General features: G+C 38.5%; 1 protein-coding gene across 1 annotated transcript; it reads left to right on the top strand.

The window, feature by feature from the left end:
* Positions 1 to 4,139: 4,139 nt before the first annotated feature.
* Positions 4,140 to 19,870, top strand: LOC130430698 (uncharacterized; the record flags this gene model as incomplete). The annotated part of the gene is made up of 4 exons (XM_056759839.1): positions 4,140 to 4,179; positions 4,512 to 4,575; positions 18,649 to 18,908; positions 19,104 to 19,870. Coding segments are annotated over exons 1-4 (1,131 nt in total), but the record flags the coding sequence as incomplete, so codon positions are not given.
* Between the last annotated feature and the right edge of the window lie 1,577 nt (positions 19,871 to 21,447).

Raw genomic sequence — 21,447 nt, 5'->3', positions numbered from 1 at the left:
ATCAGTCTCAAAAATCAAGCATTTCTAAGTTCAGGCAGCTTCACGGTAAAGTGACAAAAAACGCTGTAAGTTCATAGCTCGTTGAATGTTTGTCTTGTTTGCATGTGTGTTTGTCTGCCCAATGGGTGTGTTAGTCAAGGGAGGTGTGGTAAATGGATCGCTCCACAAGGTGCAATATGCCACTGTTAACGAAATAGAGCTTGGTTGTAAGAAATGCACCCTGGGCACCTTTTCCACCAGCCGTTAATAATGTCATGATTGAATCAATAAACAGTGGTGGATCCGAGCAGTCTGACACTTGCTGACTGCAAGCTGTTGTAATTTACCCCTCCTGCTCTACCTATTAGTGCCACACCGATGTCAAACAGAAAGGATATTAAAACAGCGAGGCAGATGAAGTAGGGGGAATTAAATATTCAACAAAAAAAAGTGAGCGACGGTTAGAGAGGTGGTCCGAGTAAAAGTGTTACTCCACCACAAACATTGTCAAAACGGGATGGACGGTATGACTAGGACTAAGTCATATATCATGGTACTGTATCATAACATAAGAGTTGATTATCTTTAATGGAAATATGATACGTAACGTATAAAGTTATCTTTTTTTTTTACTTTGTTTAAAAAAAAAAGAAAAAACTTATTTTAAAATCATGTTATGAGTTACAAACAAGACTCAGCATTTCATATACATTCATATGAACTGAATCGTGCAAAAACATAAGATTATTAGAAAAAAATCTTAATCACTCCCTACCCCTTCACCTCACCATCATCACTGACGCAAAAGAAGATTGTACATAACCATATAAAACTGTACAAATTGTTGTAAATACCCATGTGTTTATGTTGATAAAACTATCATTATAAAAGGGGTGATTCTGACTCTAAATACTAAATGGATATAAATGGATTAATGGATAATGGACATTAATAAGAGGCTATAATATACACACAAATGTCAGCGCACATCGAAAAAATCCTCTATTAATATGACAACCGTAAACAAAACTCCATTAGGTTTCTCAACAGGAACTGAGCAGGACACTTTGTGTTCTGTTTCTTTTTGTGTGTGAATAATTTAAACCAGTCCTGCCCACTGATATCCATGCAGACATATTTACCACCTAGTAAACAGTACAGCAAATTCTTCCCCAGCTGACGCATTACTAAATCATGGAACAGTCTCATGAAAATTGTAAATAATGTTGAGTTGACTGTATAGTGTGCTATACCACCCAGCCCAGCCCTCCACCAAACAAACAATTGTTCTACTAGAGCACAGCAAAAGAATGGATATCAGTTTGCGTGACTTGCTTGGAAATTTATCTCACTAAAATGAATGCAACAACAACAGATGAAAGAGAGTGATGCGTAAGGGTTTGTGTGGCATGGAGGTCCTGATGAGATCACTTGAGTTGTGTCGGTGAGATATAGCTTGCTTTTATGGTGAGTGCTGAAGGGTGACATTGGTCTGGTTTATCTCGAGGTCTTGCGGGGTGAGATTGGACAGAGGTATGAAGTGGCCGTAAAAAGAAAAAAAGTGTTTACCGTCAACTGCATGACATCATTCTAGGCCTTCACTCCAGGCCAATAAATCGGAGTGGCTCAGAGGGCAGCGTTGATAAGACTACACTCATGCTATCACATCTCCAATGAATTAAGCGTATGTAGTTTTGCTTGACCAGACTAGTTCTGTTGCTTGTGGGTGGATAAAAGTGTTGTTTTGATGGTTTATTCTCACTTTTACATTATATTTGCATTTGGCAGACATTTTATCCAAAGTAGTTGACCCACTACATAAATTTTAGCTAACACAAATCACAATAAAGGGAACGTCAGGACAAACTTCTCTGTTCTCTCTTGTCTCTTAGTTTTGTTTTGTACAATTGTATTGCAGTAATACCACAAGCAGCAATTAGCAACAAGCTCAATAAAACATGCAACAGGTACCTTAACTGACATGTCTAAAGATATTAAAACATTTTTAAACTTTTAAGAAACATAACAACATGATGCATTACACTTTACAGTCGGCATGAAATTAAAAATGATCATTCAAATTCTTTTGCCCAGTGGTGAAGTATTTATTATAAATTATTTATCCATGCGAAATGACCTTTCTTCACTTCTGGTCAAGAGGAATAGTGACAGGGTGGGGACGAGGGCGCAATCATTGATTGCAAACTGGCGTTCAAATCTTTCAATTTTCAACCACCCAATCAGTTCTCGGTGGAGAAAATCAAGTCCCGCCCTACATTTTTTTCAATTTTAAGAAGTTATTTCACTCGGGCATACGTTACGATACGGAAAAAAAGACAACCACTACTTCCGTTTCATACCGACCTAAAAATAAATTCAGTTGTTCTTAAATATTTGATTTAAAATATATATCTTGTTAACCTCCCATGTAATGTCTGAAAAACTGTCATTTTATAAAAGTAAAAGTTTACCAAACAATCTGTCTTATTTGCATTTAGCCACTAACTTGCAGTGCATTCAAGCTAAACATTGGGATTACTGTGTTTCCTGGGATTCAAACTCAAAACCTCTACTTCTGAGTCACAGACACACTTATTATGTTTGTGACACACACAACTTTGAGAGTACTAGATTTAAAGAAAACACACGCCAAGCTTTTATATGCCATTACTATGAGTAGGGATAATACTATTAATGTAATTACTAATAATTCTTTTGATAAATCGGAGCTCTCAAGCACAATAAAGCATCATATAGAATACATATCATAAGTCATCTATTCAACTTAACAATATTAAAAGGCTTCTGAAGTTTGTGTTTGATGTGAGGAGCAGACCAAAATATTTGTTCGTATCATTATATGAATAACAAAGTCATGATTAATTAAGCTTCTCGTATTTAACCAGTAGTTAATTCTGATTTACTTCCTTAAATTACACATGCATATTTATTATTTAAGACTTTAAAAGGTACTACAGAAAAGAAATGGGCTGCCTAATGGGGATTCCTCTGCTTCCGTTTAAAAGAAACTATATGTCAGATACAACAGCAAAACAAATCACAAAGGAGCTAATAAGGTTATAATTAGACCATTACAGAAACAATCCTGTAGCATGTCACAACTCTCCATCATTGTAGCTTGTTGTTGGTCTCAACCACTTTATCTCTACAGACTGTTTCTCTTATAGGCCATCAATGTCTAGACCCAGGCAAATTCAAATTCAATAACCAAACTAAATAGTTGTCTCTTTGCAAGTAGCATATAATGGCCATGCTCTGCCTGTGAAATGCATTGCTGATAGTTTCTCCTGCAGTGGAAATGGAGAAGGTTTCAGGGATATTATGGCGAGGGAGGGACAATTACCTGAGCACAATTACTGTATCTAACAACGGCCATCCATCATTCTCTCTACCTTCTCACACCAGATTCACTTCCGTTGCCTTATTCCGCTCCTGCTTTCCAGAGGAATAGCAGAGACACTTGGTCGTCTTGGTGAGTCAGGCACAGACTGTAAAATGCCAATTGAAAACCTGAGCGGCATCTCAAAAAGCTCCTTTTCAATTCATGCAACGCTCCCCTAGCCCCACCCGCTCCATCTATACCTGTCAAGAACAGATCTGCAAAATTCTGGAAAAACAAGCAAGCTGGAGAACTATTGAAAAAAACCTGGAGAGCTCATACCATGCCTTTTGACAAGCTTTATCTACGACAGAAGGTAAATGCATTGACGTGCAGTGGAAATGCGGTGTCTTAATGGAAGGAAATCAAGGTAAAAGGTATAAACACCATATATTCTCACTCAATTGCACACCAGTGCTTTGCAGAAGAATATTGTGACATCATAATCGTCTTCACAGATGACATCATTAGGGAATATGTAGCAGGTGGATGAATTAGACATTGTGCACTTGGGACTTAAAGACGGCCCGTCACGTGGCTACAAGGAAGTCATTTTGCTTTCCCTCGGATTGAGTAATGGGCCACCCCTTCAGCCCATTGGAATGCTTGAGTTATACGACTTTATATCAGAAAACAGCCGACAGAGTGATATTAGATGGAGATTAAATTGGATCCAAATCCCCCTTTAAAGAACCATGAAGATGGTAGTAAACAAGGCAGATCCAATCTCTTTTTTTATCTCTTCCTCTTTTTTTTAACAATGGCTCATCTGGGGCCAGAGAAGGAGGAGAGCATGGAAGGTGAGAGGAATACTGATAACTTCAGCTGTAAGAACAGGTGCTGGTGGAGACAGGTGAGTGGAGTAGTAATGCTGATAGTGTAATGCAGTTTTAGAGCAGCCATGCTACTCCAGCGGTGTCTGTGATTAAAAATGATGTCTTGTTCTCTAAGCTTTGTGTGTGTGTTTGTGCAGTCGACCTTTATCTAATTCACTGAATTTTGATATTCTTGTTTAAGTTTATTGATTCAGGGAATATTTAAACCTAAAAGAAACCTTTTTTCTGTATGCGGAATTACTTGCACAATCATAGGAACATAGCCATCTCATCTTTTCATCCTTTTTTCCTCATAGGTAGACAGACTCTTGATCCAGGGGCTTCTGTGGAGACTTCAGCACTCAATATAAAACATAGATGGTAGCACAAGACAAGGCAGAACACTTTTTAGCTCTCCAAAAAGCTTCCATATACCTTCCCTTGCCTCAGGTTTGAAGACAGAACAGTTGTCACTTCAAACTTAAATTTTCCATCAAATCCACCTTGAAGGAACTTCACCCATTTCAGCGAAGGCTTAATATCCATGTTGCTGGGATTTCTAGTTTGAGAGTTGGTGGCTCACAAAGCAGTCATTGAACTGTCAGCAGTAAGCAAGCCACCATGTTATCTCTAGAAGATTTGGCCATCCATTGACGACCCAATACGTACCACAGGTTATGTTTCTCCAATACGTAGCTCCAGGTACAAATCACTGCATCTTTTGGGTGGAACATCCACTAGAGGCGCTTGTTTTTTTCTAAGTTCTGATGCGGGTACATTCAAGGTTACAAAGCAAGGATACAAATTTGTACCAGGAGCTTCATGTTATGCAGAAATGTAGGCAGAGGTACATATCTCCAATGAGTCCGGGTTGAAAATAACACATGGTGCTAGCAACGTTAAAGGTCTGATTAATAGCGTATGTACCAACTGGTGTACGTTCCAATAGATAAAAGTGAAATAAAAATGCATAAATAAAATTTAAGTTTACATGTTAAGTTTAGTTAAAAAGTTTGAATGACGTGCTCAATGACATGGGATGGAAATCTGAGGTGTACTTTGGGAGGTTTCAACTTTTCAGAGATAAACCATAAAAATAAATCGTTTTTGAACAACACTACCAGATTCATTGCATCTTAAAATGCTAACTTCTCAGGGATCTGTGTGCAGGAACTGGGCGTTCTGAGCTAGTACATGTAAGTGTTAAAATGGGGAAAAGTTTGAGAGAAGCAAATGTCGGAGCCATTTAATGCGAGGTGCAAATAGTCTCAATAAAGCTGTGTATCTTGCAAAATCAAGGGACAGGACACGTTCCTGGAGTTTTGGGATTCTTCTGTTAAACAATATTAACAGTTTGGATAAACACAGAGAAAGACATTTTGAAGAATGCTTGTAACCAAACAGTTCTTGGTCACCATTGGCTAGTAGGAAAAAATATAATGGTAGTCAAAAGTGCCAAGGACTGTATGTTTTCCTACATTCTTCAAAATATCTTCTTTTGTGTTCAACAGAACAAGGACATTTATGATGCAATTTTTCATATGTGAACAGTCAATGGCGGCCCAGAACAGTTTGGTTACAAGCATTCTTCCAAATATCTTTCTTTGTGTTTACCAGTATAAAGAAATGTTTACAGATGCGAAACAATTTGAGGGCAAATGGAGACAGAATTTAAATTTTCCGGTGAACTGTTCATAAACCTAACCATTAACAACCTTTATTTTATTACTTCTGTCTGTGTTGTTGTTGTTCAACACATCACTTGAAAAGATATACAAAGCAAAATCATCTGATGATGGCATACCAAATGTGGGACCAGGTTGTAAAACGTAAAAGGTAGTGTAAAAAATCCATTTTGGTCATAAAATAAAAACTTTTTCACCCTTTTATTACAAAGCAAGGCAATTCTTGCTAAAATCCTATAACATTACAGTCAGACAAGAACAAAGCATGACATTTAATTTGACAATAACAAATGCACCTACATCTTACAGTTTGTATGCCTTATTTTAACTGTAGGAGTGTCAGGTAGACAGCAGGTAAATGGTAATGTTGTTTAAATGGGAAAATCCAAACAAGGGAAGTGTTGCAACCTCTTAACAGCTGATTTAGCAGCAGTTCGAAAAACCTCACTATCATTCGCAACCATTTGAAGCAAAGGACTGAATCTCGCCATACCTAATGCAAAATCAGGGTATCCATAGCGTAATATCAGCTTGCAGCTACCAGGCAACTCTCTCCCTCTCTGAGCTTATCTCTCTCCATGCCATCCTCTCCCTCAGCCCTTATCAGCTTCTAAGCTCTGTGTCACGCATTCACAGCTTTGGCAGGGAGTGCTCGGTGTCTGTGTACAAACACTATCCATCAAAAACCCATTCATGTAAACTTCGGATTCCTCCCCCTTTCATTTCTCTTTATTCATCATCCGTCAATCCATCTACCTTGAGACTTTTAAACGTACATCATGATAATTCTAATGCACTTTTGAATATCTATACTGTTGAGTTAAGAATATTGTCAACAATATTGGCCAGTTCTTCAGAGCAGATAGCAGCAATTTATTTTGCAACATAGAACAGGCAAAGAAACCTTTTAAGAAACTATTTATGAGAGATACTAATGTAACACAGGTGTTGCACGGATAAGTATTTCTGTACCTGAACTGGTAGATCATGGCACTAACAACTTCATGGTCATGGCTTCAATTAAATATGTAAACCAAATAAATATATTAAAAGACGAAGGTTATATAAGATAGATTTGAACGGCATCTGCTTATGTAGATATCTGGTTGTAATAGGATGTTTTAAAATGACAATTGGAATGTCAACATTTTACCTCAAATAACAATTATAAAATAGAAGGTTTAGAATGAATATAGTTAATAGCTCATTGAATTTTAAATGGCTGTTTTCAATCTCCTGATTTCTCTCTTGACAGAGATTTGTTTGAGCTATATGTTCTGTGTGTTTAAAACTTAATAATTTTTTGCATGTATTTAAATGGTGATGTCATTGTTGAATTAATATTTCTTTAAACGGGTCATAGGGCACGAATTTCTGTGTCTTTGGTGCGTTATAAGTTGCCCATGTTTGTTTTAGACAAGTAAAATTGCAAAAATGAAAGTGTTGTAACAAAAGATGCATTCTATCTAAAAGCAAATGCTCACCCAGACCTGCCTGAAACACCTCGTGTAACAACACCCCCACAAATCTACATTAGTTCGTGGTATGATTTGACCAAGACCGCCCAAATGTACACACAAGTAAGGTGGGTGTACCTGTCTGTACCTGTACCTGTCCAAATATGGTAAGAGGGGTTACATTTTAGTCACATGCTTGCAGTATTCGACCAATCACTACGCACTGGTTAACTGGCCAATCATAACACACCTCGCTTTTCAGAGTGATGAGCTATGTAAGAAATACATGCGTTTCAGAGAGGCAGGGCAAAGAGGAGAAACAAACATGCACTGTATGTGGAAAATACCCAGTTTTTAACCTTTGTTTTTCTTAAACAAAATATAATAACCATTTTAGCCTTGTCATATGACCCCTTTACATTTTTTTATAGTTTTTACTTGTATAACTTTAAATGTTTTGCTTATAGTCAAAATGTTTCCCGTACAGCTGCTTTGTAACAATGAAAATTGAGAAAAGCGCTATGTAAATAAAGTTGAGTTGAGTTGAGAATAATACTTTATTGACAGTGTGAGTTCCAAAATAAGAGGATATCCAACGAGAGGCCTTTAAAAGTAATACAAGAGTCCATAGCCAATTTTGCCAAGTTATTTATGTGTTATTTATGTGCCCCTAGTAACACCAAACAAAAATGCCAATGTCATAAGTCAGCCCGCAAACAATGTCCAGAATATCAACATATATAAGCTATTGAATTGGAATACTGTATTTTTCAATAGCAAAGATGCAATTTACCTTGCAATGCATCATGAAATCTATTCGTTTGAGAACAAGCATATAAAATTACGATTAACCGTTGTTTATTGTCAGAAATCAAACGCTATGTGATTTACTCACTGTTAGTATGTAATATTAAACCATAATGCATCGATTTATACTGTACACAATGGGTTATATGACAGGCTCACATGACACATTGCTTTGGCCATGATGCTAATGGCAAACTGCACCAAGCCAAACAGCTTTAGTTTTCCACAAAAGTTTCTCTCCATCTGTGTGTTTCCTAACAGCCTGTGTTTGTAATGGACCTGTCGGAGCAATAATATTGATGAATAAGTCTCCACTGAGAGAAAGATGTGTATGACTGTGTGTGTTTGTGAGTTTGCTACAGAAAGCAAAGTGGGCTGGGCTGAAAGAACTGAGACCAAAGCCAATGAAAAAGTACAGAGATTATGACTGTGGCAGACTGTCATAAATCAAAGGAAAGTGGTTTGCCATTGGCAGACGGTTTCTCCTATATTAAAAGGAATGACACGGTAGGGGTCATAGCAACAGTTTGCACAGCTCCCTAATGACATTGAAAATGTAAGCCCTTTCATACTCGGCATTTATGTATTGAGCAGACACTGTTATCTATATGTGTGGTCCCTGGGATTCAAATGCATAACTATTGCATACAGTGCCCTGCTTAACCTGCCCAACTACGGGAACATATCTTAAAAAAACTATTTTTAGTTCATTAAATAAGCCATAAACTCTTGGTTGTTTCAACCCATGGAGGGGTAACCAACCAGATTCAGGGTACCCTTTGAAATATTGTGAGGCTGTTGACACCATCATTATTTCACAACATTTTATTTATAGTTTATTCTCCTTACAATGAGATTAGACATACATCAACACGACCAATGCACAGGAGGTTCTCCTGAATAGTTCTTATCTCCCACCTCCATACTTAAAAACTCCTTGTTCGTTTTAATGGAGTCTCGGTAATGCAATTTATTAGGTGATTATTTTCAGGAGACAACACACAATTAATTTGTTTGTTCGTTTTTTTTATTGGCCTGTAAGAATGCTTTATTCCTTGGTGAGAAAATCTGAGAATAAATCTTAAACAGGATTCAAATCAATCTCCCAGGAAAGTCCTCACCCGCAGATGTCCAATACTTCTATAATTCACAGAGATTCAGCGATAAATTAACACTTTGAGCACTACACTTTACAGCTGCTGAGTGTCGGCTTTACACAGCAAAATGTATAATTTATCATTTGGGTGTTTACTTATTTAGAGATTCTTGGCTTATTCAATTACCAACATGATGGAGGGACCAATAATTCCTAAATCGATTGCTAATGAATTATTCCTCAATAATTAAGGCCATTTTCAATTCTACCTCTCACCTTATTCCTTTTGGTATGAATCACAGTGCATGTGCATCCTTTATAAGAAGAAGTAATGAATGAATAATTGAAAGAAATAGTAATGCTAAGCATGGCTTCCAATGCTTATGATGAATACAGGGACTGGAAATTAAAAGAGACAAAACATGTTTGTTTTGCCAACCAATGAAGGGATACTTCACAAAAATTCTTTCATTATTTACATTATTAACTCGCCTTTGAGTTGTTCCAAATCTGTATAAATGTATTTGTTATGATGAACACGGAACGATATTTGGAAGAATGCTTATTACCAGACAGATTTTGCCCCCCATTGACTCCCATAGTTGGAAAAAATACAATGGAAGTCAAAAGTGCCCCAGAACTGTTTGCTGTCATGTTCTTCAAAATGTCTTCAAATGTCTACAGAACAATTTATTTTTTAAATGTCCTACTATGGGTGTCAATGGGGGGCAAAATCTGTACTTGAAATGCTGATTTCCCTTTCCAGCAGGAAGCTGTTCACAGTGCCAAAACTACAAGTAACTGGTTTGGTGACCATTATATTATGGTTCTTGATTGGCCAGCCAACTCACTTTACTGCACCTTATCCTCATAGATTACCTATGGGGTATTGTCAAGAGGAAGATAAGAAACCACTGAACCAACAGTACTGAAAAGCTGAAGGCCACTATCAAAGCAACCTGAGCTTTAATAACACATGAGTAGTGCCACAGGCTGATCACCGCCACGCTGTGCCAGAACTAAAGAAGCCCCAGACAAGTTTTGAGTGCAGTGAATACAGCAGTATAGCAGTAGTTCTGGTCAAAAATGCCACAGATTTTGTGGCATTTTATACAATATCGAAATGTATCATACATTTTATGCAACCAAACATCAGAAAAATCTAAAGAATTGATGTTCCAGCATTTTTCCCCCCATAATTTTTTTTTTGTTCAAATAAAATTATTAGTTTAAGATTATAAATCCTTATTCGAGGGGCCACACACTACAAAGGGGTCCTTGCGACGAAAACGTTTGAGAACCACTGCAGTATACATTTATAAAATGTAACATTAATGTATTGTCACTCCTTTTTGATTGATGTAAGGAAATATTTTAATTATTGGGGATACTGAATTTGTGATTTTCATGCTAGATTTTCATAAAAATTTTAACAGAAAAGGCTTGTATTTCAAATACTACTAACACTTCAATTTAAGTATATATTTTACTCACGGTGTAAAACATTTAGGCCTACATTATACAAAAAATGTTTTTTTCATAATATTCCGTTTTTTGGTTCACTTGTATGTGTGATATAGGCATCCCATTAAACTTTTGAATAAATTAATTTAAGTGGTAGACTCATAGGATGAACTCTTTAAAAAATCCTTTTCCACCCAACTTTGCTTTGGTTCTACTACATAGCTGTTTTGCTGCCCTTTGAGTGAGTTTAGGTTTGATTTCCTGCTGTCCTCTTCAGTTTTCATCTTTGTCTGACTTCTTTTCCTCTATATGCCCATCTTCATTCTCTCCTTCAAACAGCATTTCATTTTCCTGTTGGTCTCTGGTGTGTGAGAGATGATAGAGAAAGATGGAGAGATGGATGCGAAGATGGGAAGAGAAATGAAAAGTGATGTGAAAGGTGCGACGGGCAGGAAATGAATAAGTTACAACAGGAAGCCACTCATGGGGTGCGATAAAGGGGTATCCATAAAACAGTAAACAAAAAGAATGAGACAGAAAGCTACAGATGATAGCTGGATGAAGGGAGGGAGAGGGAGAAGGAAAGATGAAGGAGATCAGCGATGTTTGTCCTGCCAACGCGCCACTGAGCAGATGAAGATGAATGAGTTGTGCGCGAATGGTATGTTTGGCGAATACACGGCTGCTGTAAAGTCATTTCATTTTAATTGCAGCTCTTTTAACATTACCACCGCCGACTAGACTCACTCACAGCATCATTCTCCGTCCATATGGTCCCTTTTTACTGCAGTGACATGTTATGTTCATGTTATCATGACCACAGGAAGTCCAGTGATGGCCAGACCCTCATTTCTACAGGTTTATTATATAGGTTCATGGCATAAAAAGAAGTGAGCGAACATGCCCACCTAGAAATAACTGAAAAAGAGTTCAATTAAAATTGTGAATGCTTTGTGTTGTAAATGTTGCACTTATTAAAGTCCCAGTGAAATAAAAAATTACAATGCCTTTTTTTTCATGAAATATTGCAGCGTTTATTGTGAAGAGTTTATCAATGTGGGTCATAATCTTTTTAAAATTTGTGTGCCCTCAAAATCTTTAGTTAAAATCTGAAAATGTTGTTCCTTCCTGTATTGATTATCCATCTTAAATGACTTATGTTAGACGGCTTGGGTGGAGCATTCGTTAACTCATCCCCTTCAACCGTCAGTCTGCTGCCAGTTCCATTTAAAAATGCAACAGCTGTTCTTATACATCCAATCAAATCACAGAGAAAGACGAAAGCCACGGCCACTATTTTTCTCATTAGAAATTCCATTTCACTTGGAAATGCGTTAAAATACGGAAGTAAAAATGTAATTTCCGGTTCGTGGGGACGTTAAGAAATTAAAACCAAAAGTAGTCTTGATGTGGTCATTTTTTTTATTCACCAAATGGGATGCGACCATCTACAATAATTAATCATATCTATCAAACTATCAGTCATACAGACCAATTTATCCAACCCAAACAGCACAATATCTAATCCTTTCTGTTGGGACATGCGGCTATCACCTTCACAACAAAATCGCACTCTAGCTCAACTTGTCAAGCTTTTGTATCAATACTGTGACAATTGTGAAACACTACAGGCATCGAAGGAACTTAAAGAAACGTGATAATTTTCTACAAGGGCATTATTGATTGAGGTTGAAGCAGAAAGACAGTAAGTAATTAGATGGAACAATTGGTGGGTATAAAATTAGCTTCATGCCGTTAGAGTTGGATGAAGAGAGGGGAGGGGAGAAAGAGCCCTGTCTGCAGTGACTGATGACTGTGGAGCAATTAAAAGGCGAGAGGGAGCGGGGTGGAGATGTGCCGCCTGGGCTGGGTATAGATTTATCTGAGATAATGAACTCCTCACCCTCCATTGATCTGTGGGGACGAGCTGAAGGCCTTGAGAAGAAAACGTTCGGCTGTGTGAGAACAACAAACTTCTCCTGGGCAGCCATTTTCTTGGTATTGATGAACACGGCAAGGTTATTTTAGTTTATGGTTGCTCATTTTTATGTATAGTTGCTTTTTCATTTAGCATTAATATGTTTTATGATATTTAGATTGGTAAGAAATGTGACCGTGCCTGCTCACTGAACAATACTCTGAGACTAGAACTAGGTCTTACACCTGTTGTGACCAGTGTTATGTATGTCACAGAAGAATTAGATTTTTCTGCAGTTCATAAGTATATCTATTACGTGAATGTGTCAACAACAGTATGATTTTTCATTAGGTTCTGATAAGAAACACATTTCAGCTCAGTTAAGCATGTTTACTGTTGAAAAAAAAACTACTTAAGGAGAGGCAATGTGTTTCAAAGAGTTAGGGAGCAATAAGCGATATGTCACACAGGAACCATAACACATTAAGTGCCAATACAAAGTTACTGGTTTCAACTAAAGCTAGACCGCTGCCTGTTGAGAGAAAGGGTTAGTTTTTTTTTGTCTGTCAGGTATTCACAGAAGAGTTGGGTTTTAAGTATAAGTGTTGTGAGAGATGTGGTTAACAGGACAGAGTTCCACCAGGAAGAAGCTGTGCAGCAGAATGAGCGGGAACGAGATTAACTGTCCTTATGAGAAGGCAATACAAGATGCCGCTGGTTTAACCTATACATTTATACTTAGGTATGTGCAATCCCCAGGGATTGAACCCACAACCAATGCTCTTACCACTGAGCTACAGGAAAACTAGAAAATATAAATATTTGGAAGAATGTCAGTTACCAAACAGATTTCATTCCTCATTTACTGCCATTGTAGTCAATGGGGGATGAAATCTGTTACTGACAATCTTCTAAATATTTTCAATTTTGTTCAGCAAAACAAAGAAATATGGTTTGAAACAAATATAATTTACATTAACATTGCTTTTACTACAGAAGTTATTAACAATTCACTATTTACTCATTTCTTGTTGCATTTTCTTTTTCCTTCTTAACTGGATCACATTACAGAGGAAAGATTATAAAATATATTTTAAATTGACCAAATATGTTAAAACAATTGCATTTTACTGACGTGTAACTGATAACAAATGTGACCCCGCCTGTGAAAACTATAGGTTAACTGTAAATCTCATAATCTATTTTTGAAATGAGGACATGACATGGCCTTACTCAGTCAATATCAATAAGAAGATATCAAGGTTATATTTACGCATTATGTAGGATGATTTCATGCAAAAATACAGTAAATAAACAAATGAATGGGTTTTCACAGGCAAGGTAACAAATCATTTTAAAACGTTATATCTGATACAATATGCTACAGTACTATGAAATAACATTGATGTGCGTGCTATTCACATAGCAATGGTAAATATGCAAATCAATTGTGTATTGTAAATACATTTTATTGAAATAACTTCATATGATTGCTTTTACAGTTTCAGAGTACACAAGCCACATGCTTTTTATAAATAAAATTATAAATATAAAATAAATAGCCTGAGGGTAACACTGATCCAATTTGTTCCTACCACCATACTCCACTTGCCATTCATTCTTCATAAATCCCATGCACAGTGTCAGTTCAGTGTGACAGTACAGCATCATAATGATGCCATATGTCCATCATCTCTCTTACATTCACACATGCACTTAACCTTACCGTCTCTATCTCCCACCAAATACAGGTCCCAAAATAAACCGCGTGCGCCCAGAGCTCGAAGAGTCATGAATATTGCAAGTCCAAGAACATTAAATATTAATGGAAACAAGTATGACGCCTCAAAGAATGTTGAACAAACAAAACAAGCCATAGAATATAGTCGAATAGAAAGAAGGGAATTAGTCTTGACAAATTGGATGAATTCACAAATGATGACAGTACTGTCAGCCACAGTTCAGTTAGCAGTTTTGGGAAGGTATTTTAAAACTGGAGTTTAATCATTAAAAAAATTAACTACCATCAACATTAGCTTAAGAAATAATGTAGCTAGCTGCAGTACGAGGTAGGAAAGCTAAAAACAACAAACCAACTACAATTCGGCCTATAAAGGGAGCAATCTGATTGGACAAATGGTTCAAGAGTTTTGATATTTAAGTAATATCACTGAGCCAATTCACTGTATGGATCACTGCTTGTTTACACTCACTTTCCAAACAGGTTGCTTCTGGTTTAGATTGGAAACAAATAAAATAACCGGCCATATTGTGCTAAAATAGCATGTTTCAAGTGGATTTGCAACTGGTTCTGGGATGCAAAAGAAATATGAGTTGTGCTTAATTTACTTTGACATGCCAGGCATGGTTGTTTTCATCTTCAAAGTCCCCTATGTGTTATTAATTGCATATGGAACACATGGTCTGTCTGGAAGCATTACGTAGACAATTACTTCACTTTTGACGTCTTTATATGTGATGCCTGTTTGTGGTCTTACAATAAAGGGTTAGAGAATGGCCTTTCAAGCTTACATAAAGTAACTTATAGACCATACTTAAATTACTCTGAAAGTTCCCAATTCTTTAACAATATTGTAGAGGCGGACGAAATGTAATTACGTGTTTCATCGTCATGATATGGGGCTAGAGATGTGAATAGCTACAGATAGCAGAATTTACGACGGCCAATCCAGAATATAATATCTAACCCAGTTTTCTTTAAACAAATAAGTGACTTCAGAAATATTTCCAGACACTTGTATAGAGCTTGTTAATCGACCTCGCTCCGCGTTGATGTTGCACCATCTCTGGAGGATGGCTGCTTGTGCGTTCAATGCAGTCTTTTATTTTTCTTGTTTGATTAGGAAATGGTAGGTCAGTCTTGTTCTATTAAAAACTGCAATAGCATTAAGCAGCGTCGTTCAGGAAAAGCCCATGGTTCTTTCACTTTCGATTTCATCATAAGTCTATGACACAGTCTATGATGTCACATGTGTTTCTTTAAAAAGTGACATTGCCAACTACTCGTCTGGCATGCATTATAGGCCTACAGCATAATGCAGTCCATTTTCACGAATCCATTTAAATGAGGATCATTTCGATAGCATTGTTGTCTGTACACAGAACGTTTTTTAAATCTCTTTTTTACATTGTGTCATGTGAACGTACCCTAAGACAAGGAAGTCTTCATGTCCTGAAGATGCATAAATTGTATATAACACAAATTGTCTATGGGTTATTCTGTTGTCTATGTCATAACTTGTCAAATTGTCTTGTGAATTGAAATTCATTAGGTCAATACAAAGGGCAAAGAATGTTAAAAGGTGAATGATTAAGCAATAGGCAATTGTAAATTTCGACTCACAATTTCGAATGAGCTAGTTAAGTACTGTGCCAAACAAGTGTGGAAGCAATATATTGTGCCCGTAAACATAACATAGGCATAGCCACGGGAAGTAGTCGTCGATGGAAAGAAAAACTTGCTCATGGTTTACATGATTGTGTTAAACTACTGCCGCGCAGGTTTCAGTTTCGTACAGCAAATTGTGGTTAGACAATAGGCATAACGCACAAGGTCACCAGGAGTAGGAAGCCAGCCGCAAGCCTCCAATTTATATAGCACATGCAACACCAGGTGCAAAAGTCTCACTGCACCCACAATGGAATAAATTGTCACTGCACTGCACTCTGTGATTAAGAACCTCACCACAACCTCCTGCCCGGGACCTTGGCTCCTGTAACAAAAAAGAAAGAAATTTAACAATCATAAATTACCAAAATTAACAAATGATGAAGACAAACAAAACTTCCAGCTCGTACAACGAGGGTTTAAGTTACTTGCTACCTCCCAAATCGTAATTGGGACTGGAGATAATCATCCAGAAATTAATCACTTCATACAAAGTCATCACTAAACAAAATAATAACAATAAATGAAATAACAAACAAAACACACGCTACACCAAGCCAATGACCATGACACCAGTGCCCCTGAGGCAGTGGAAACGCAAACAAGGTACAGAGGCTCACTCGCACAGCACGAGCTGAAGCAAGTACCAGGGGAACACCGTACAGGGGAGCCACACAATACCAATGTCGTATCGCTGGTAGCCAAGACAGCGTGGAAGAAGAGAATCAAATAAAGGCGAAACAGCAGAGAAGCCCTGTGGTCAGCGTTTTAGCTCCACAGGACTGTTAAAACCCTTCTATGTGGTCATAACCAAGCGCTGCAGCTCACGTCATTCCTGACCGGCCCTCAGCCAGCAACATGACATAAAACGCCCCATCTAGAGAGATAGGCAACCGGGACCCAGCCACAGAACGCACAGCAGTTCCTGACGACAACAGCTCATGATGTCACCGGAAAACTGGCAACCATGACCAAAGTTTGCTCATATACACACACAAACTCTATCAGACCAAATGGCTTCAGCTCGCCACTCAGGGATCATGTGATCCCCCTAACCAAACCGGAATCACGAGGTTCACCCTGCTACACATACATATAACATTTATTTATGTGTTAGTTTTGTATGCTGTTTAATAGCACCGTGTCGAGTTTACAACTCAACACACAAGCTAAAGTTCAGACTCCTGATGCAGGATGGGCCATTTTTAACTATTTTTATTCTGTATTGCTTGAAAAACATGTGGCCTTATAATGTTAATCAGTAAATAAGCTCTTTGGCTCACTTTGGTAAATTCCGGTGATGAGATCAGCGTGAGTGCACAGCGCGAGACAGACCACACTGACTGTGAGAAACACTAAGATGCTCAACAGGGCTCAGCAAAAGAAGTATTTTGTAGACATGATCAGAGGGGGCTGGTGTGGCGCTGACTGTGTAATTAAGTTCTAGTATAAAGACAGACTGTTTGGCGTTTTGATTTCCTATTTTCACGTCAGTGGGTTTATTTCATTATTTTATCAGAGATCAAGCAAACACAAAATTATGCAAACTTGTCCCGCATTATTAAAGCTAGATCTGCAGCAATGATATAAATTATGCGCAACCCCACAGTAAAATTCAAACCCTGCTTCACCCTTGGGCTGGCCAAACAAAAATACTGCACTCCCTGTTCAATATACGTTCCAGCATCTATTAACATTGGCAAATAAAATAAAACTCCATATACCATATCATCCTATAATAAAAAGGGTTTTGTGCACCAGTACAAATAGTGACTCAGTAGAAAAGGTCATATCTGTGCTTTATTTTTATGAAAAAGTTTTAACAATGACCAATCAGCTTTCAGGACCAAAACATACCTTCTATAGTCCCATGATCATTTTTACTGACAAAAATAAACATGTCCTAATCGATCCCATGTTTTTAAGAGGATCTACGAAAACAGAAAAGACCCGGTTAGCGAAAAAAAGAGGCATCACTTATGAATGATTCAGGTTTTTGCATTAAACTGTCTTCCTGTATCTGTGATACATCAGCTTGGAAACATATCAGAAATACTCCCTCTCTCCTACATTCACTCTTACACTCTTGTAAAAGTCTTTCTTCATCTCAGGGAAAGTGACTCCTGTTTTAGACTGTCACAGAGGAAGCACGTCCGCCTACCCCCTCACCTCCATCGGACTTAACAGCTGACGATTTTGCGTCGTTCTTTGTAAAGAAAACGACCACCATCAGCAATCAATTCTCTGCGCCACCGCCTCTTGACCACGCCCAATCCCCAGACACATGCTTGCTCCCCTTGTTCTCTCTACTATCTGAAGAGGACATTTCCAAGGTCATTTCTTCTAACCACCCAACTACCTGCCCCCTAGATCCCATCCCCACTCATCTCCTCCAGGCCATTTCCCCATCAGTTGTTCCCTCTCTGACCCACATTATCAACTCGTCCCTCACCACTGGTACATTTTCTACACTCTTCAAAGAGGCCCGTATTACCCCACTACTAAAAAAACCTACTCTTAATCCTGTTAGAAAACTACAGACCGGTATCCCTCCTCCCCTTCGTTGCGAAAACTCTACAACGTGTTGTATGTAACCAGCTCTCATCCTTTCTCGCCCAGAACAACCTCCTAGACAGCAACCAGTCTGGTTTCAAGAGCGGTCATTCCACTGAAACTGCACTGCTCTCTGTCATTGAAGCCCTGAGACTGGAAAGAGCTTCCTCTAACTCATCTGTTCTCATCCTACTGGATCTATCTGCCGCCTTTGACACCGTTAACCATCACGTCCTCCTGTCCACCCTCAAGGCTATGGGGGTCTCCGGAATGGTGCTACAATGGTTCAGGTCTTACCTCTTGGGTAGGTCCTTTAGAGTATCTTGGAGAGGTGAGCTGTCTGAGTACCAACATCTCGACACAGGTGTGCATCAGGGCTAAGTGCTTGGTCCGTTGCTATTCTCTGTACACATGACATCCGTAGGCTCTGTCATACGGAAACATGGCTTTTCCTATCACTGCTATGCGGATGACACACAACTCTACCTTTCTTTTCGCCCAGACGATCCGACTGTTTCTGCACGCATCTCAGCTTGCTTAGCCGACATCTCACTCTGGATGAATGGCCATCACCTGCAGCTGAACCTTTCAAAAACAGAATTGCTTATAATCCCAGCCGATTCAAAGACTAATCACAACCTCTCCATTCAACTGGGCACATCAACCATCACATCTTCCAGAAAGGCAAGAGACCTGGGAGTGGTGATCGATGATCAGTTCAACATCACAGATCAAGTTGCCAGCACCGCCCGGTCCTGTAAATTCATCCTCTACAATATTAGGAAAATTAGACCCTTCCTATCAGAGCATGCTACGCAAGTCCTAGTACAGGCTCTGCACCTGTCCAGACTGGACTGCTGCAATGCGCTACTGGGTGGACTTCCAGCTTGCACAACCAAACCTCTACAGATGATCCAGAATGATGCTGCAAGAGTTATCTTTAATGAACCGAAGAGAGCACACGTCACTCCTCTATTTATTAAGCTACATTGGCTCCCTATAGTCGCTAGCATCAAATTCAAGACTCTGCTCCTGGCCTACAAGACCACCACTGGTTCGGCACCACCTTATCTTCACTCGCTAATGCAGACATATGTACCCGCCAGATCCCTACGCTCTGCAAACGAACGCCGTATTGTGGTGCCATCCCAAAAAGGTAAAAAATCTCTCTCGCGCACCTTCTCCAGATCTGTTCCACCTATATGGAATGATCTGCCTGCTGCTACAAGATCCGCAGATTCTGTAGCCATCTTTAAGAAACGTCTGAAAACACATCTCTTCCGTCAACATCTGACTGATCTGTTCTGACTCTATTTTCTTCTCTACTCTTTAAAAAAAATAAAAAAATGAATGAATGAATGGCTCTGTATACTGTGTCAGGTTATATGAGACCAGTCTTCTTTTTTGATTGCACTTATGCTTTTGTTGTACTTATGCTGTCCCAGTTGCTTCCATTGTCTGTAAGTCGCTTTGGATAAAAGCATCTGCTAAATGACTAAATGTAAATTTAAGCAGGATGACCCATTAAAGTAGTCAAAAAAGAGCAAAGCATCACACTTAGTGCAGTCAATATCTGTTAAGTTAAAGAGAACCTAAAGTGTGAGACTCAGTGCTATTGGCATTTTAGTCATTTAGGTTGGATGCAAGGATCTGATTCTGATTTATTTTTTATCTACGAATGAGGCCTGAAACCGATGGTCAACTGATTGAAAAAATAGGAATCGGGTCAACTGAACCATGCAGTGTAAATACAGCAACTGAGATCACAAATTTTTGATTACAGATTTTTTTTCCGTGCCGAGCCTCATGCAGAGTTAGATGTATGAGGTCATATCACTTAGTCCCTACAGTTTTTTGGTATGAAGCTGTTTAGATGGCACACTTCTAAATGATTCAGTATAACTCACATGTGTGTACTGTAAGTGTACGTATAAGTGTAGGAAAGAGCAGACGTCCTAACAGGTGTCTTTACTATGATTTCTATTCTGAATAATTAAGCGGGTGCTTTCACCTCAAAAGGCACCCCAGTTGGTTAATAATGGAGCAGGTTTTTTCTGCATGGTGAGGGGGGCTTAATTATTTAAGAGCAATATAGAGCTTGGCAAGAGGTTAATAGGACCTTTACTAGCATCGAACCGCAGGCTACATGTGGAGTGGAGCTGCTGGCTGGATTGATGACGGGTTCTTGGCACGATGGTGTGAGAGGGCGAAGGTGGGGTAATGGAAGCAAGAGGGTAGAATGCTTGGGCACCAGGGGGATTATGAGAGAAGAGAAATAAAGCAGCCCAGGAAAGTGAGGAGATAACTCACCCTCTTATAAATTATATATTAAAATAGTACCATACACATGTTAAAGAATATATATATATAGACACGATTTCTTTAAGACTGCAAGGGAAGCTCAGCTTCCCCTATAATTGTCAAAAAATGAATGGTCAAATATATGTACTATTATGTTAACATTTTATTGACTAAAAATGCGTTAAACACGTTCATCTCGAACGAAAACAATTTCGTTCAGAATCAGCTACTTAGGTCGGCTGACTCGATTTCCTTCTCATTCATTCCCGTAGCGTACAGTGCATTACTCTGTTGAAGCCCAGCGTCCATTGACTTCAATGGGGCTGCTTTAAACAGTTTTTTTCAGTGCTTAGAAACAAGACGGTCATTGGATAATGCTGCGATTTTGTCCCGCCCACAGACGCTCAGCGTCTCTGGGATGAATGGAGGAGTGGGCTGGCCCGGACTATACACATTGTCACATATCAGCTTTTAGCCATTTTTTTGTTATAAATCATAAATGACAAGGAGGCGGCAGGTTCTCGCAATGCAAAGAGACGGTTGGTGTCGACGTGGTCTTCAGA

Source organism: Triplophysa dalaica, chromosome 10 (assembly GCF_015846415.1).
Source record: "Triplophysa dalaica isolate WHDGS20190420 chromosome 10, ASM1584641v1, whole genome shotgun sequence".
NCBI lineage: Eukaryota > Metazoa > Chordata > Actinopteri > Cypriniformes > Nemacheilidae > Triplophysa > Triplophysa dalaica.
Note: the sequence above shows the minus strand (reverse complement) of the source record. Positions and strands in the feature narration are given on the sequence as shown.